The 19,645-nt window shown below is 36.5% G+C and overlaps 1 protein-coding gene across 1 annotated transcript; it reads left to right on the top strand.

The window, feature by feature from the left end:
- The first annotated feature begins 976 nt into the window (after positions 1-976).
- LOC145101582 (uncharacterized) lies at positions 977-2,216 on the top strand. Its single transcript, XM_079038798.1, has one exon. The coding sequence runs from the start codon at positions 1,188-1,190 to the stop codon at positions 2,019-2,021; it is 834 nt and encodes a 277-aa protein (XP_078894924.1). The 5' UTR covers positions 977-1,187; the 3' UTR covers positions 2,022-2,216.
- The last annotated feature ends 17,429 nt before the right edge of the window (positions 2,217-19,645 follow it).

Below are 19,645 nucleotides of genomic sequence, written 5' to 3'. Positions count from 1 at the left end.
CAATATAATAAAAATTAAAATAAAATTAATGCAAGTTATAAAGTGATATAATTTCATATATTTATTTAAATCAATGATTATAATTTTATATAACTAAAAAATCTTTTAATTAATAATATAATTAAAATAATTGATTAATAATTTAAAGTTCTTACTATAAAAATTTAATAAATTTTGTAATCGTGATTCTCACGGGTTATAAACTAGTACATGTATAAATAAATCGGCCCCTTTCCATAGTTTTAAAAAAGAGTCCAACAATCCATGGTTGCACCTAATGGTGGAACCAAATTGAAAATCAACAAGGAATTATCATATATAAACGATTAAACAAAAATAAAAACATTAAAAAAAATTTAAGAATGTATTTGAAATCCGAAGAAAAAATGTGAAATTTTAAGAAAAAATTTCTTTTATTTTACTGGAATATAACATTCAAAAAAAAGTTACGATAAAAATGCATAAGTTGTGATATCTCGTTGAAAAACGATTATATTAAACATTTTTTCGGAATTTAAGGGCTAGGAGAATTTTTGATAAATGTTAGTGCAAATGGGAAAAAATTGCATATTATATATCATTGAAATACGAAATACCAAATTTGGAATTGGTGATCATTTTGATAAACAATCGTTTTTCTATAATTTTTATAGTCGTGTGGTCATTTTTGTGTTCATTTGCAAAATGACCCATATTCAATTTTTGTTCCGGGTATGGGTTTACCCAACAAAAAATTTAAAGAATAAGTTATAAGAATTAGGATGACTCGTTAGCAACTTATTGTATTTAACATTTTAAAATAAAAAATAATTTCATGTACATAAAACCAAAAACAATGTAGTTATTTGTAAATAATATAAATAAAAATAGTTCCATTTGTACAAATTACAAAAAAACTGAAGGGGCTATAATGTAATATTCACATAACGGTAATAAAAGTCTCCATCAACTCCAAAATGACATCAGGCGAGAGAGAAGAAATTAAAATCACGGCGTCTCTCTTCCCCTCAAAATTCGCCAATCGCCCTTCCAATTCTTGATCAGATTCACTGATCTTGAACTCAAAACCCAATTTCATTCAAAAATCCCCTAGTTGATCTCGATTTCATGTCAAAATCAGTGTAATTAACGCCTGATTACTCCGAATTTAGTGTTTGTGTGTGAGAGGGAGATATTCATATCGAGAAATGTCGGAGACGAGGATTCTAGAGATTAACTTGATCTCTGCGCAAGGTCTAAAGATTCCCCCTTCTACTAAACGCAAGACGCACACCTACGCAATCGCATGGGTCGATCCCACAGTCAAGCTCCGGAGTAGCCTTGATCCCGTCGGTGGCGATAACCCTACCTGGAACGAGAAGTTCATCTTCCGAGTCACGCCGGATTTCATCTATGGAGACACATCCGCTGTTCAATTCGAAATCTACGCTTGTGGATACATCAGAAACTATCTCATCGGCCACGTACGTTACCTCTTAAGTAGTAGTTCCCTCACGTCCTCCAAAACCGGTGCAATGATCGGAACTCCGGCATTCTCCGCCGTTCACATCCGCCGTCCTTCCGGGAGAGTCCACGGTGTACTCAACATCGCTGCGACAGTTTACGAGGGTTCAGATTTTGCAGCGTTTAACGGGATGTCAGCCGTGTGTTTTCGTGATCTGATTGGAGAAAAGGAAAATGATGATAAACGCCGCCGTGAACGGAGGCTCTCATGGCATCCCAGCCGCGACGGATCGAAGAGAAGCCAGCGATCATCTGGAGCAGAGTCTTGCGATTCTCCATCGGTTGAATTCTCCGACGGAAACGATTCCACAACATCGTCTTCCTCTTCCTCCCTGACTACGGCGGCGTTCAAGGACTTGAATGGCGTGAGATCAACCGTTCAAGTGGCGGGAAAAAAGAATTTGAAATCCGACGGTGGGGGTTTGTTGTGTGGGTTAATGTTACAGAGGAGATTTAGTTACTGTCCGTCGGATCAGAATCTTTTGACATTAACTGGATTTCGTGATCGGAAGATCTAAAGAGATGGTGGGTTTTCAACGGCTGAGATCTGATTTTGATGGCTAGTTAATAATACCTTGTTTGTTACAGAGTTCGGTAAGTAACCAAATTACTATTTTGACCTTTACAAGAATTCATTTCTTATGTTATATGTGAAAGAAGTACAAATTCTTTTTGTCAAATCGATTGAATTATAGAAATAAGGTTACATTTCTTGTTTTAGTAATTACAATCTTCAACTCTTTACTCTTGTTTTCTAAAACCTAATAAAATCTTTTTCTTCCTCTCAAATCCAATAATAAAGTTTCATTAATTTGGATACTAAATAGCTTGATTATTTTATCTTATCGTTTATTATTATTAGTAATGTTAGAGTCTTGAAATGAACCATTTATTGATGTTCTTGAACCTCTATGCCATGATATCGTTTTATTGGCGTACTCATTTTGAAAATCAATTTTTTTTTTTGAATAATTTGGTGTAACTTCTCTTAAAAATGTAAAGATAAAAGAAAGTTGAATAACGTTCACATATACTTCTAAAAAAATTCAATTCAATTTGGTTTCTTTTTAAAAGCAAATATGATTATCCATGCGTGTGTCGTGCCATTTGTGACATTGTATGAGTCGTTAACTCGTCATTCTTGTGACCTTGCTCAACTCAATATCCACGGAATCTAAAAACTATTATAAATGAACATGGTTATATACTTATAAACACTTTCACATCACAATTTGTGAAAATTACATAAATCGTTGTGTATTTTTATTCGGTAAGTTGTTATCTTAATCATCATGATAAATACTTGAAAATCTAAGTTATCAATCAAAATCAAGGTTGTTTCGGGATGGAGGTATTACCTATGATCATTTTATGTTTTACAAAATTGTTATCAGAAATACCCCACCCCCAGTAAATTAAATATGCATGTAAAGAACATTTCAGATTTATTTCATAAGGTAAATGTTTACTTTTTTTTAGGAAATTGGTAAGACAGAAAAAACACTTTGGTTTGGTAACACTGAAGTACAAAACAAATGGCATATTAAACTAGAAAAGAAATAACAATATAACATCACAAGTAACATAACCCCAAATGTTGATGCAATAACTAGAACGAAGCATAAAGTCGATTGGAAGAAAGTTTTGCTAAAAACGCATTTTGACCCTGTTCAAGAATATGAAGACCTGGAGCAACAACATGACTCCCAACTACAATATCAGCGTTGAGACGATTTTTTGACAAAAAATAAAGAATCAGAAAATAAGATTTCAGCAGGTTGATTTGCTAATCAACAAAAAAATTGTAGTGATATAGGGAAAGACGAGGCAATCAAGAAGTTTAAGATGCGCGGGAAGAGATGAATGACCAACATGAGAGATTAAAAAATTGGTACTGTTACCAAAAACAACTTGATTTTTATTGGAATATTGTATGACGGCATCTAGGTTGGAAATGGACGGTATCATTTGTGCGGTGGCCCCAAAATCTTTTGGAAATTATGAATGCATAATAGCAAGTTGACAATTTTCTTTTATCTCATATTGACTGGGGAAGAAACATTTTGTGGATTTATAATGTTTTTCTTTTGATAGGCCTTCAAAGGCTCTTAGTAGATCAAGGGATGAGCCAAACCCACACATGTGCGCCTAGCCTAGCACTAGTCGTTGCTGCGAGTGCGATTTAGACGCACTTGACACTTCGCACGAAGCATTGGTCGCTGGGAGCTGAGGAACTTTTATTTTTAGCAGTTTCGGGATCGGTCAAGTCGAACCGAATCCGGTTCGTTCGGAAAATTTTGGAAGGCCCGGTAACCGGCTTGCTTGGAGAGCAAGGCGCTGCCCTAAGGTTTCTAGGGGCTAACCCATGTGGGTTTTTTTTGCCAAATCCCAACTGCTAGTCTCCACTACATGAACCAAGAGTTTGCCAAGCTTGACCGATTCAAGTTCATGCTTCATGTGTTGAAGCTCGCCTATGTTTTCGACCCAAAATTTAATTCCTGTTGATCATTGCGTGTCTGAGGAACTGTGTGTGGGTCACATAAAGAACTCATTGTCTGATCGACTCTATGATCTTTATGCGCCGGTTATGAGTGCTTTGGAACTCAAGTACAAGGCATATGAGGAAGGTAGCAACAAGTACCTGATGTCAAAGTACCTAGAGTTTCAAATGATTAATGACAAACATATCATGAAGCAAGTGCATGAACTCCAGGCCATGGTCAACAAGCTGAATGCGCTCTCCATCTCAATACCAAAACTCTTTCAGGTTGGTGCGATCATTGCAAAACTGCCACCCTCGTTGAAAGACTTCTCTAAGAGAATGATACATAGATCTGAGGACTACTCCTTGGATGATCTGATGAAACACCTTCGCATTGAGGATGAAACTCACATCAGGTACAAGCGTGATAAAGTCGGATCGAGAGTGCACCATGTATCAGTTGGGGGTTCTGGTCATAAGACCAAGTCTGGGGGACAAAACAAAAGGAACTTGGGACCCAAGAAACAAACCTTCAAGAAACCAAGTCATCAGAATCCTAACTCAAAGCCTAAGAGTGTTAGACCTTGCCACGTCTACGGAGAGATTGGGCACTATGCGAGAGAATGCAAAGATCGCAAATTAGGACCGATTACACATACAGTCGAGCAAGTGACTAATATGGTGGCAAGTGTGAACCTTGGAGAGATTTTAATGATCTTTTCCCTTACCCGAGCAATTTGTGCTCGAGGATTGTTCGTGGACATTAGATCCATTATGCATATTTGTGGTCAACGAGAGAGCTTCCGCACTTGCCGTCCAATGCCACTAAGAACAGTAGTCGTTTGTGTTGATAGTCACAAAGTTGAAGTTCAAGAAGAGGTGATGTTTGTTTGAAGTTTACATGTGATGAATGAGTTACTGTTAACACGCTGCCGCGCACGTATTAAACAAATAAATTTATCACTACTGGTTGCACTAAAAATATAGCACAGGGAAACAGGGTCGAATCCTCAGGGACACAGCCTAATGGTCAATGCCTTTTTGCATCAGGCATAATCTAGTCAAGAAAGAAATTATTAGGAAGGGGGATTTCGATTAAACTAAAAACTAAAAATGCAGTGATATTAAATTAAATGAAAATCAATAATAAAAATGGTTTCAGCTCTGCTGCGAGTTTCCTAATCATGCAACTAACCCAGATCTGATTATTTGACATGAGTTCTATCTAAGCTGGTACTGAGAAAAACTAACAAGCTCTAGTAATTTCTCTTTTACCTAAATTAGTTAATCAAAACAAGCTCTTCAATTAACGCTAACTTTTTACTGTTCAATTAAACAAGCTCTTAATTAAATCAGAAAAATTGCATTAAGTTCTTTGTAAAATTCACAGTAATATCCAATACTTCTCACAGGCTGGGAAGCGTAAAAATATGATTTTTACAGTTTATAATAAAGTCAAATCCCAAACACGGAACCGGTTTATTACTTGTTACTTATTACCAGCTGACAAGAACAATTACGTATTCTATAACTGATTAACTGGAAGAATAAACCCTAGCTAGGTGATCAGACTAACAAGAATCAAAATCAAACATTCATTAAGAACAAAACTGAAAAATCTAGATAGAAACACAAATCAAAAACCAGATCTAATGATCAATCACATGAAAAGTACTCATCTTTGCAGAACTGAAAACTAAGGTTTTAGCCAGACATGGCTAAAAGCTGATCAAAACAGATGAAAAGAGACATCAAACAACTAATCTTACTAATTTAATTGAAGGAGATGATCCATATTATTTCGATCTTCAAAAATCGTTGAAATCGGAGAAGAAACGCCTCCAAAATCGTATTTTACGTCGTCTAGTACCTCTGGAATCGCTAACTTCGGTTACTGGAAGGTTATGCGGGTCTATTTATACGTCCAACAGCAAAAACAACGCGCATGCGATCGCATGTAACAAAGTTGCGATCACAGGTTTTGAAGAAAACGCGTCTTGGACCTTTTAAATGAAGTATAATACCATTTTGAGAAACTTTGGTCAACCTGCGATCGCATGTTTTGAATTTTCACTCCCGGATGAATTTTTGGCACAAAAAAACCTTGAAGACAAGCTACGACCAAAGTTACGATCGCATAAAGGCCCCATGCAATCGCATAGACCATATTTGTGATCGCATGTTTTACCTGTGACGTCCGAAATTTTGTCTAATTTTCAGATCATTTTGAATCGCGTCAATCAGAGTTACGGTTCATGAGATATGGTCAAAATATTGATAGGGAGTCAAAGCTGCCAGGAACATCCTTTAACTTTAGATTGCAGATTCTATCTTTGTGTGATTAATTCGATCGAATGTTTCTTGACCAAAGCATAACATTCCTCATAATCCTTCATAAGTCCCAAGCTCCAAACATGCATCCAACTACTCGCAAAGCACTGCTCCACTTGAACTATCTGAAATTTACCTAAAAATGTGAGCAATACGAGAATTCTAACGAAATACATGAGTTGAACATTATTTAAATAAATGACATACAAATGTACAAAATATGATACTAAAATGATAATAAAAAATACCCTATAAGATGCAAAAAATGGCATCTAACAATTACCCTTCGAGATGTTCTTCATGTTCTTACTATCTCGAAGGGTTTGGTTTATGTAGATAAGTTTGACAAAGGTAGGTTCAAGATGAAGCTTGAGAAAGGTGGAATCGTGATCACTAAGGGAAGAATATATGTTGGAAGGGAGAACAACTATTTATATATCGTCTTTCCCTTAGTGATGAGGGTAGTGCAAGTAGGTCAAAGTGGTGGTTCTAATGTTGAAAATGTGTCTTATGTGGGTATGAATGATGTAACTGATGGGATGATTGCTAATGTGAATGAAGTGAACATTTCTGGTTACTTTGTTTGTTCAATTTCTTTATGAAATAAACATTTAGCACACACTAATGTTAAAAACATTGAAAAAAATGCAAACTAAAGGAATGTTAAAATATGACTCAAAAGATTTTGAAAAATGTGAAACTTGTGTGAAATCAAAGTTTACAAAAAAAAAAAAAAAAAAAAAAAAAAACCATTTCCATTAGTTAAGAGAAATACATCATTACATGGGTTGATTCATTCTGATATATATGAATTGAGTAGAATACTTAATCGAGGAGGAAAAGGTATTTCATCACATTCCGTGATGACTCCAGTCAATATCTACATACTTATTTGTTGAGATCAACGGATGAAGCTTTTGATGCTTTTAAACTGTATAAGGCTGAAGTCGAAAATCAACTCGAAAGACACATCAAAATTCTATGCTCGTACGGAGGCGGAGAATACTTCAATTAAGAGTTTGATACATTTTGTGAAGAGAATGGAATCAAATATGAGAGAAATTCACTTTATACTCTCCAACAGAATGGTTTGGCTGAAAGAAAGAATCGATCCCTTTGTGAGATGGTTAACTATATGTTGAACCAATTGGGTCAACCAAACAATCTGTGTGTGTGTGGGGGGGGGGGGGGAGCACTATTGATTGCTTATTATGTTGATAATAGGATCACTACAAGCCCTTATGAGTTGTGGAAAGGTAGAAAGCCTAACCTAGACTATTTGAAAGTGTGGGGGTGTGTTGCTTATTATCGGACTCCCGGTCCTAAGCGAACCAAATTGGGAGCACGAGCTAATAAGAGTGTATTTATTGGATATAATCATAATAGCAAAGGCTTACCGATTATTACATATTGAATCAGGTGTTGTTGTGGAATCCAAAGATGTGGAATTCTTTGAGGACAAGTTTTTTAGGGATGATGAAAACTCTAGTCATATAACACCTACAAGTACTTCTCAAGAGATATTCCCACCTCCTCCTATTGTGGAAGAACCAAGGAGAAGTACTAGGTCTAGAATAGAGAAAAGTTTTAGAGACTATTTATATTCTTATTTGGTTGAAGGAACACAAAAGAAAGTGAAAAGAGAAGTCATCTTTTCCATTAACTTGGATGATGATCCTAAGACCTTTACTAAATCCATGACATCTAGAGATGTTGCTTTGTGGAAGGAAGCCATCAGTGATGAAATGGACTTAATTATAGGTAATGGATATTGGGAGTTAGCTGATCTACCTAAGCGGAGGAGACCCATAGGGTCCAAATGGATATTCAAGAGAAAATATCATCCATATGGATCCATATCTACCTATAAAGCAAGATTAGTTGCTAAAGGCTACATGCAGTGATAAGGAATCAATTATTTTGATACCTATGCCTCGGTTTCTAGGATTAGTTCTATTATAACTCTTATAGAAATATCATCTTTGAAAGGATTGTACATTCATCAAATGGATGTGAAGTCAACCTTTTTGAATGCTTAAATCCTTGTGTCTATTGATGATATCCCGATCTATTCCAAGACCAAGAAGCATCATATAACGCCCGGGTTTCAGGGCTAAGCATTTTTAGACAATGTAATAGTCTAGGTCAACTATTGTAACTCTTTCTGAAATAATAAAGATGAATATTTGAGTATTATGTGAATTATGTGAATTTTTATGCTTATTATGTATTTATAAATATTTAATAAATAAAAGATAAAAATGAGTGTCAAAATTAAAGTGTGAGATAAGCTCTACATCTTTATATAAAGTTGTAGTGGTCGAAACAAGGATTCCGGGGATATAAAGAACGCCGAAATCCGAGTTATAACGAAGAAGTTATGACCCGTTGAAGTTTCGCGACGGAACCGACACGATACCGGGAAGCGTAAATAATGAATTTATGATAGAGCGAGATTTAGCCTTAGCGATCTAAACGAAAGTCGTAGAATATGTTAAACTAAGAACATCGATAAAAAGAACGCCCAAATCTGACTTCGTATGAAGAAGTTATGATTTTTCGAAGTTTCGGATTAGCAGTGTATAGCCCGAAATTCAAATATTAGATCGAGCGGTTTTTAGCTGACACGACCTGAACGAGAATCGAAGATCTCGTTAAGAGTAGCGTAACGAGAAAAAGATGGGCGAAAACGGACGTCGGATGAAGAAGTTATGAGAATTTAACGGACCAATCATGTCCCGACCTGTTAATAATATAAATTTTGAAATAGAGTCAAAATTAGCCAACGGAGTCTAAACAAAAGTTGTAGAGTACATTCCTGCCTTCGCATGGATATAAAGAACGTCAAAAACGAAGCTCGTATGCGAGAGTTATGATTTTTAGAAGTCGGAGTAGAAAATCACGAATTTGGTGCGAAGTTGATGACATGGCAGCATCTGGACCGTCGCTTGCTGATCACGCCTCGCTTCGGATGGCTGACACATAGTCCTCACATACGCCCAGCGTTCGCATCGGACGCCCAACGTACGAGTACGCCTCGCGTACGAGGCTCGGAACGCGCAGCGGTCTTGTTCTTCCCTCGGTCTACATTACGCCACGATGACCTAGCCCTTCCGCAACACGTGTTGTACGATGCGAGAGTACGCCCAGCGTAGGTCCGAGGTACGCCCAGCGTACCGAGGCCTCACAGGTTATAAAAAGGCAGCGAGGGCAGCCATTTTTCTTGCACCAAAACTCACTCTCTCTCTCTCTCTCTAAGAACTTTCTCTTTCTAGCCCCTTTTGAGTCCCCTAAAGTCTAGGTGAACCCCTAGCACCCTAAGGAAGCCCCGAGACTCCCGGAGTCCCGATAAAAAGAGTCTTTCGGTTTCGAAACGCTGCTCTAAATAAAGTTCCGGTTTTTGTTAAAATCTGCTGTAAGTGAGCTACGTTTACGCAATTTTTAATATAGCTTTCAAATAATTATAGGAATGTTATTAGGTCCTTAAAATAATTATTTGGGCTATTATTATGAGTTATATTGAGTGTTATTTAACACTTATATAATAATAATAATAGTCTGACTATTAATTTGTCGCGGTTATCGTTAGACTAAACCCTAGTGGTATTGGTACTAGGTTTTATCGAAGGAAAATTGTTTTGAGAGTATCGAAGCGCTGTCCGAGTACTGAGTCATCACCTTTCAATTGAGTGCATAGTTACTTTCAGCTTACACATAGATATGAAGTATTTTATATAAATTACGTGCTATGTGTGCATATTATCTAAATACTTGCTATCTATACTGGATGAATGTTTTTATACATGTTTTCAATGATTTAAACTGTATATGTATTTTATATCTACGAAAATGTTGGGGTAAAACATGGGTAGATGCAATAGGTGATGTGTGATAAAATGATGAAAGGCCTCGATGTTGATGTTGTTGATTCTGTCATCTAGCGGAGTATGGATGACGACCACGGACTCTTCTAGACAGTCCAGTGGAACGCTAGCAGGCTCGTAACCTGTAGGTGTTTGTGAACGATGTGTTCACCGGTGTACTCCATCCCCCACATGGTTGCCTTTAGGACATTTATTGCTAAGGAATCCCCTTAGCAGTAGTGTCCATCCCGATGATGATCCTTAGGCTAGGTCCCTTATGATAGGTGTTTAGGGACGTAAAGTGAGGATAACGGGAATGGATAATCGGGTTATTGTTGATTGATGAAATTAATAAACTTATTTATTGTGGGTTGAAAACCCTATGTGCTCACCAGGCTCCCCAGCCTGACCCACTCAGTTTCTTGTATTACAGGTAGTGGCGCATGAGCATAGATGTGATGTTTTGGGATGAGGGATTACGGATATAGACCTGTAGATACGAAATAATATAGTAAGGCTTATATTGTACTGTTTATGCTTTTGATCTGTATCGAACATGACATCCCAAGTCTTTTAATGAAATACATTTCCTTGGAAATGCTTTTGATAAATCTTTATCGTATTTTGTTTTGGGACAAATTCCGCAACACTTTTATTTAAAATGTTAATCTAATTTTCAAACAAAGCATAAACAAAATCGGACTTTTCTGGCTGTGAAAATAGGGATGTCACACATCATGAGGAGCATCTGAGAGAGGTATTAGTGACTTTGAGGAGGGAGAGGTTGTATGTGAAGTTCTCTAAGTACGAGCTTTAGTTGCACAAGGTGTTGTTTCTGGGACACCTCGTCAACCAGAATGGTGTTCTGGTTGATCCGGCGAAGGTTGAGGCAGTGATGAGATGGGAGGTTTCGAGGTCTCCACCCGAGATTCAGAGTTTCCCTGGATTGGGTGGTTATTATCGGAGATTCATCCAATATTTCTCCAAGATAGCGGTGCATTTGACCAAGTTGACAAATAACACTGTCACGTTTCATTCGGGGCCTAAGCAGCAGGCAACCTTTGAGACTCTGAGGTAGAGATTGTGTGAGGCACCGATTTTTGCCTTTCCGGAGGGTGTCGAGGATTTTTTGGTGTATTTTTGATGTGTCAATCACTGATATGGGTGCATTTTGGATGCAACGGGGTCATGTGATCGCTTTCGCTTCAAGGCAACTAAAGCCTCATGAGGTGAACTATCATACGCACGACTTGGAGTTCGGGGCTATGGTTTTCACCCTCAATATTTGGCGACATTACCTCTATGGGGTTCGTTGTACTACTTAAACAGACCACAAGAGCCTGAGGTATTTGATGGACCAGCCGAATATGAACATGATGTAGTGTAGATGGTTGGATGTGGCAAAGGATTATGATTATGAGATCCTTTATCACCCGGTAAAGGCCGACATGGTGGCCGATGCTCTCATCCGCAAGGGGTCGCTGCTCCGATAAGGGATGTGTTTTTAAGGATGATAGTGATTACCCCACTCTTAAAGCAGATTCGAGAGGCTCAAGTTGAGGCTAGAAGAGTGAGCGCATAGTGGGTCAGGTGGCTTTCTTCAATTATGATAGCCGAGGGTTATTAACTCTTCATCGGAGGGTGTATGTTCCATATTAGGGTGGTGTGTGTCAGGTTTTGATGGAGGAGGCGCATAAGTCGAGATTATCTATTCATCTCGGAGCAACAAAAATGTATAGAGACCTTCGGCCTGATTATTGGTGCGCATGTATGAAGCGAGACGTGGCCTGATACATGGAGAGGTGCTTGAATTGCAGGAAACTCAAGGATGAACATTATCAACCCCACAAAAAAAGGAGCCGTTGGAAGTTCCCGTATGGAAATGGGAAGAGATTACGACGGATTTTATCACCAAACAGCCTAGGACGACACGCGAAGTGGATTCGATATGGGTCATCGTGGACCGGCTGACCAAGAGTGCGCATTTTATACTGATCCAAGAGAGTATTTCAGCGGAGAAGTTGGCCGATATCTACATTTGGGAAGTGGTGACACGACATGGGGTGTCAGTTTCTATGGTCTCTCATAGGGATTTTCGGTTTACTTCCAGGTTTTGGAAGAGATTTCATGAGGATTTGGGTACTATTCTGCACTTAAGCACAACTTTTCACGCATAGACTAATGGTCAGAGTGAGCAGACCATTTAGAACTTGGAGGATATGTTGCGGGCATGTGTTCTGGATTTTTTGGCGGTATTTGGGATACATATCTTCCATTGGTTTAATTTCGTATAACAACAGTTATCATGCCAAAATTTATCGACCTCCTTTTGATATGCTCTATAGGCGAAAGTGTAGGACACAATATGTTATGGTGAGGTCAGTCAACGGTTCATGGGGAGTACTGACGTGGTACTCAAGACGAAGCAATTGATTCAATAGGTTCACAACAGACTTTAGACAACTGAGAGCCGACAGAAGAGTTACGCAGATAGACGTCTGTCAGACTTGGAGTTCCAAGTTGGGAACATGGTGCTCCTGAAGGTGTCACTGTTGAAAGGTGTCATCCGATTTAGGAAGCTGGGTAAGCTAGGCCCCAGGTATATTGGTCCTTTCAGGGTGATAGCCCAGGTGGACAGGGTTACGTATCGCTTGGATCTGCCAGATGAGATCAGTTAGACTCATAGTACTTTTCATGTCTCTCAGCTACGGAAATGTTTGGTTGATGATTCTGGCATGATTCTGGGGGTATGTGAGCTTACCACCAACCCTAAATTTTAGGTTTTAACCCCTATATAATCCCCATTATGAGGCTTGAGGTTGCCCCTCATCATCCCTCCTACGAAGCCCTAGCTGTCATTTGATTTCTTTGAGCTTAAAAGTGACCTCTTTTGGTGTTTTTGGTGATCTTGAAGAAGGAAGGATCTCTTGGAAGTTGCTCTTGTGGTGTTAAAGCTTGTGGATCCAAAAATTAACCACCTTGATCATTCTTCAGAAGGTATCAAATCCTTACCTTGATCATTCATCTCTTAGTTCTAGTTAGTTAGGGTTTTTGGTTTGTTTTAGTCCCTTAAGGTGTTTCTTGAGAATATAAGCTACTCCAGAAGGTTATGATGATAAATCTTAGTGTTTCTGATGTCCCTTGTGCATAAAAATGGTGTCTTGATGGTTTAAGTTCAACCATGAATGGTTTGGGGGTCGTTTCATGAAGTTAGTACGCTAAAATCTAAGATTTGGCCTTTTAAGCCATGTAAAAGCTTAAAGCCTTCAACTTTATGGTTTAGGGCCTTGTTTTGATGTTGACTTGAAGTTTGGACGTAATAATCTTAATGAGTTAAGTCATTTAGAGTGGGTTTAGTCAGCTGACCAGTACGTCGGACGTAATCCTGAGTACGTTGCACGTACTCGGTCAACACCCCAATTCTGGATCAGCCACGTACATCGGGCGTATGAGCCAGGTACATCGCACGTACGTCCGTCTGAAGGCTTTTGGAGTTTTTTGGCTTAGGTTTAGTTGGGCTTTTTCCTTGTGAGTTTGGGCCTTAGACCTTTTTGTGGTATTGGGTCATTTGTGGGCCTTAGGCTATCTTGGAGCTCTTGGGCCTATGTTGGGCCTTAGGGTTCTATAGTTTGGGCATGGACCATTGTTAGGACTTATGATTATAGGCTTAACCTTAGGTCGTAACTAAGGTTGGCATTGATTATGTTCAACATGAGGAACCATTGGGCAACAAAATTGGGTGTGGGATTTGCTATCTTTCGATCGAGGTGAGTCTCCTCACTATACTCGTGAGTCGAGGCACCAATACCGACCCACTGGTTTATATTTGTAGGATGATAATTGTCTTTGTGAAAATCTCATGTTATGTCTATATATGATTGATGTCTCTGTCACTCTTACTGTTATGATTATATGCTAGCTGTAGGGGTGAAATAGACCTGATACTGGTTGAAAGAGACCTAAAGGGTCGAAATACACCCAATACCAGTTGAAAGAGACCAAAGAGGATGAAATAGACCCAATACAGGTTGAAAGAGACCAAAGGGGTTGAAATATACCCAATACCGGTTGAAAGAGACCGAAGGGGTGATATAGATCCAATTATGTTTTGACCGTTATGTATGTATGGTATGGGTATTTTGGGGAAGATCACTAAGTTTTGTGCTTACGATTTTCAGTTTATGTTTCACGTACTTCCAGCTCAAAAGGGAAGGACCCGACTTGATCGCACCGCATCCGCCTATATTTTCCGCATTATGTGATTTTGGGACTTTGTACTTTGATGTTATTTCACTATGATACACTTTCAGTTGTTTTGACGTGTTTATTGGGTGTTTTAAAATGAATTAAAAATGAAAATTTTGTCTAAAGTTTTGGGATGTTATAACATTACACGTTCGTTTAACTTGCATGGAAAAAGTAAAAAATTATAAGATTGTGCAACACATTTTTTTAGTTACACAATTATTTTTAAAGCACAATCCATAAGCACTTGACCTCCGGTTGTTCTTAAAACTTCCATCAATGGTTTAAACAAGTAAAATGAGATTATGAAAGTGAGTGACTTCCTTAGGGTTATTTTAGTCATTTTAGTAACCTTTTATATGCATCAACCATTATAGTTGTTCCATAGTTTCATACTAGAAGAATTTCACAAATCCTACATTTTAAATTTGAGAAGAGAATAGGAAGAAAAGCTACCTACAAGCTAGGGACTGATGAGGAATTGTTTGGATCTTCATTAAAGTCATCATATATGCTTCAAAACATCATGGAGAAAAGAAAATCTCCATGAAAGCAACTTCCATATCGTTCACATTGTTTTAATGAAGAGGCGACAATGAGGCTTGAAGATCTAATTCCAAAATAATGAGAACTTGGTTAATATGGCCCCTCAGAGTCAAAAGCTTACACTTAGACCACCATTTTGACTTGGAAACTAACTAGCAATTTAGTATATTCCTAAATAATCCTTTTATATATAATTTATGACTTACAAGTCCTATTTGATCAACAAGAGTCAAATCTCAACTTTTACGCATTTCCAAATTTGATCCTTTAATCATATCTTTCTCACCTTGACTCTAATAAACTTCGAGTTTATTTCTATCATCACACTTATCGTATATTTTTCTTATTAACTTTTAACTATTTATTTTAATATTGTTTATTTAACTTTCCTAATTTTTTTTTTATTTTCAATAAAAAGCTAAAAACTTTTAGGCCAACTTTGAAGATGTTTATATATATATATATATATATATATATATATATATATATATATATATATATATATATATATATATATATATATAGGTTTAGGTTTAGGTTATTGTATTCTAACTAATTATTGTGTGGATGTTAGAATGATTGTGGACCAATCATTGTAGTTATTTTAAGAAAGACATTTATTCTTATTATTAAATTAAAAAAATAGAATAATACCATTTAATTAAAAGAAGGGCAAAAATGTACATTTTCATTACTTCAAATTAGGAAAAACAAATTTAAAAAGGAAATTTTTGGATTTAAAGGGATTTTGATTATCTTAATTTTGAATTGTGGTTTTTTAATCAATTCATTTTTAATTCTATCAGAATGTTATTCCGTCATAATGATGTTCTACGATATTGTTCTGTTAGAATGTTATTCTATTAGAATATTAATTAAGAATAATAAAATTCTTGAACTTGAATTGAATAAGAACAACATTCTAATATATTTATACACATCCGAACTTAAATACAAATTCATAAATATTGTTACATGTTGATACATTTTAATATAATTATACATATTCTAATAGAATGTCATCAAAATGAATACAATTCTTAGGAATAACATTCTCAAATATACAATTATTGAACAAATACAATTAATCTTCTTCAATGGTCCAAATAATCACACTTAATCTCTTTAATGTAACTTGTTATTGAGCTCAATTCCAAGTATTTCTCTTGTATGATCAATCATTGATTCCTTCTTCAAGCCATTATGAAAGAATAATTCATTACCAATTGAAAAAGAAAAAACTAAAGTCCTTTGTACAAATCTGCATACTTGTGAATTGCACCAAAACTCATAACCAAGAATTATAGAAAATGCACAAATCACAGAGGAAATATCGAGATTCCATTCCGACATAATCGGAATTCGAGATTCCATTCCAACATAATTTAAATTCAAGATTCAATTCAAGATTCTATTCAAGATTCAATTCAAGATTTAAATGATCAATATACCTGTAAATCAATTTTGGTATAATGTCCACATACAACTAGGAGATACAACCAGAAATTGTCAACAAAACATCATACAACCAAAAATTACCAAATTTCCTTGACAAAATTAAATACTTCATACAACAAAACACGAAGTGCTCATCAAGAAAGTGGATAGAGAAGGATCAAAACAGGTCTCACAACAAGCATTTGAATAAAAAAAAATCAAATATACCTCCAAGATTTTTCTTCAACAAGTTTGGATAAATCTCCAAGTCACCTTCCCCCCAAAAATTCTTACCTTCTTATATCAAATTAAATAACAAAACTCTGTCGATAAAAGAGTAATACACAATGTCGATAGAAGAGTAATACACAAAACCTTGACGACCTACTAGAAAACAGGAAATTTTAACTGAAAACATATATATAAAATTAATTATCAAAACCCTGGTGACCTATTGGAAAACAGGAAATTTCATCTGGGAAGTTGAGACTTCAATTAATTTAAAGTTTGAATTGAAGAAACAATGTCGATAGAAGAGTAATATGCAAAACCCTATTCCAATAGAACCAGTCGGCGACCAACAATACTAGAGGAGATGAAATACAAGAAAACAAAAGTAAATTTGTTATAAGAAAGTAGAAATCTAAAAAATAAGAATCACCTATTACCGAGTTAGTGAAAAAGAGAGGGAGGGAGATCAGGTGCGGTGGAGGTTTGCTTAGGAGAAGGGGAAATCATTGCTAACTTCGGTCTCCAACGATAACCTTTACTCCGACGAAGACAACTAGCTACACAATGGAGACGAAGACGATGGTGGTCGAATATGATGTGTTGCGATGGAGAGTGGTGTATTCTAACAAACTAGTTTTGTGATCTTGTCATCTCCGATTAAGGAACTTGCACTGGAAAAATGAGGGAGTCGTTGCAATCGAGATTGGGGTGAATAAGGTTTTTTAGATTGGTAGTAAGCACGCACACAGGATTTAAGGAAAGTACTCCGACATTTTAGGGTAATTAAATATTTAATGATTATCAAAATTAATTAATAGTTAAAATTACCATTTAACCCTTATTTAGGTTTTTGAATTGATTAGCCCACAGTCATTCCTACATCCACACAATAATTAGTTAAAATACTTGAACCTACCTATATATATATATATATATATATATATATATATATATATATATAAGTTGGTTCAAACAAAAACATAAGTATTTTCTGAAATCGAAAACAACCAATAAAAAAATTCCGTCTGTAATTATTTACTAAAATAATTTAAAAATATATTATTAATTGTAATTATGTGATTACGTACTAATTAGTATTTTACATTTTTGCAGTTACCATACGATTTTATATTCTCGGTGTTCTCTCTATCTCTCTTCAACCTTTACTCCTCTTTCCCCAATCCATCTCCCAATTATAATCATCATCGTCGATTCTCTCCATTACCACCAAAGGGGTGTCTGGGATTGTTTTTTACCTAAAAAGTTTTTTTTTTTGAAAAAATTCCTTATTGAATTATGGTTTTTTCCAAAAGAAGTTTTTAGAATGTGTTTTGATTAACTTTTGAGGGGCAAAAAGCCAAAAGTCAGCAAATCGTGACTTCTAAAAAAGCTCATTTTTCTTCTTGCCAAAAAGTCAATCAACGAGTTTTGGAATTGCCAAACACCTTTTTAAACTTTTGGCTTTTTGAAAAAGCCAAAAGTCCAATAACTCAGTTTGAAAAGTACTCTCAAACACCCTTCAAACCTAATCATGGCCTCTGCCACTCCCAACACCACCAACAAGACCAACGACTACCACCTTATTGATGGGTTTTGGTCATAAGACATCCTATGTGCTCATACAAACCCTAATGCTTGGATCTAGGTTTCTCTATTGTACATGCTTTGAATCCAAGACTATAAACCCTAATTCTAGCATATGGAAATCAATATTAACATATAATTAGGTTTATGATATTACCTTGATTGTTATGTAGCAATAACAATCCCAATTCCTCCTTGAATTGACTTTGGAAGGCTTAGAGTCACAAGTGTCACTCCTCTAATGGTTCACAAACACCATAAGCAAGAGGATGAAGAGGAGAGAGGATGGAGGCTGCCAAAACAGTGTGAAAACCCTAGAAGGTTGCTTGTCCACGTTTTTGAGCCTTAAGGGTTCTATATATAGTGAGACTATTAGGGTTATCTAACAAGGAAACCCTAATTTGGTTTCTTAAGCCCTAAGCAACCCATAGACTCCTTTAATCAAGCCCATGATTCATCCTATCAAGTTGCTTTGGTGAAGGCAACCCAAAAGGACCATGCACCATCGGGTCAAGTACATACCAAAATAGTTATGGACTTAGACACTAATCCAACAGTCTCCCACTTGGATAAGTCTAATAACTATTATGCGTATGACTTCAGATCCTGATCTGCAATCGTAGCTTTCCAAAGCCGCTGTCAACTCTGATCCTATCAGATACGCGTGTCCTTAGATAAGGGATCATATACTCCTCCATTCTAGATATCATATAAGATATGATTTCAAATCATTCTCTTTGTACTATATCTCGATTCCGATTTATGATGACTGACTAATTGAAAAAATCAAAATAGCCCTAGCCCGGCCGAGCATTTACGTTTGTTATCACTAAATCATCGAGGGGCCCAAAGATATCGCTTTTATCCTACTTTGAATAAAAGGAATGGATAAACTTTGATACAATGCTCGCTTGCACTCACACACCGAATCACACACAACAATATGTTTTATAACACCAAGTTACTAGTGCGTTTACATATTATCAATGCGCAACCGATTTGCAAGATACAACTCGCACATCTCGGTTTCAAGAATATAAGATGTTATCGTCTCACCAATCACTCGTGATACAATTCATGGAGTGATCCAAGTGAGCGTGGGTTTAATCCAATGCTCAAATCATATTCGTAAGCACTCATGAACGTTGCAACAAACATTTGCTTATGTCTAATACTTTTCCAGACATTCCACACACCAATTCACGACAGTCTTCATTCATATCTACTTCCATCATATGAACGACTGTGGCCCGTTTGAATAATTCGATTATTCTTAATAAACTCAATTATTCTGGAAGTCAAAACATGCAAATGTGAAACACAAGAATAATACTAATCCCATATGGCCTCAAACCTTCGAGTATAAGTAAAACGCCTTTTATTTATCACCATATTGATTACTCATTATTTGTCGTTTCGGGTA

Source organism: Lactuca serriola, chromosome 4 (assembly GCF_051521515.1).
Source record: "Lactuca serriola cultivar US96UC23 chromosome 4, Lser_US96UC23_V15, whole genome shotgun sequence".
NCBI lineage: Eukaryota > Viridiplantae > Streptophyta > Magnoliopsida > Asterales > Asteraceae > Lactuca > Lactuca serriola.
This window is presented reverse-complemented; position numbering and strand designations above follow the sequence as displayed.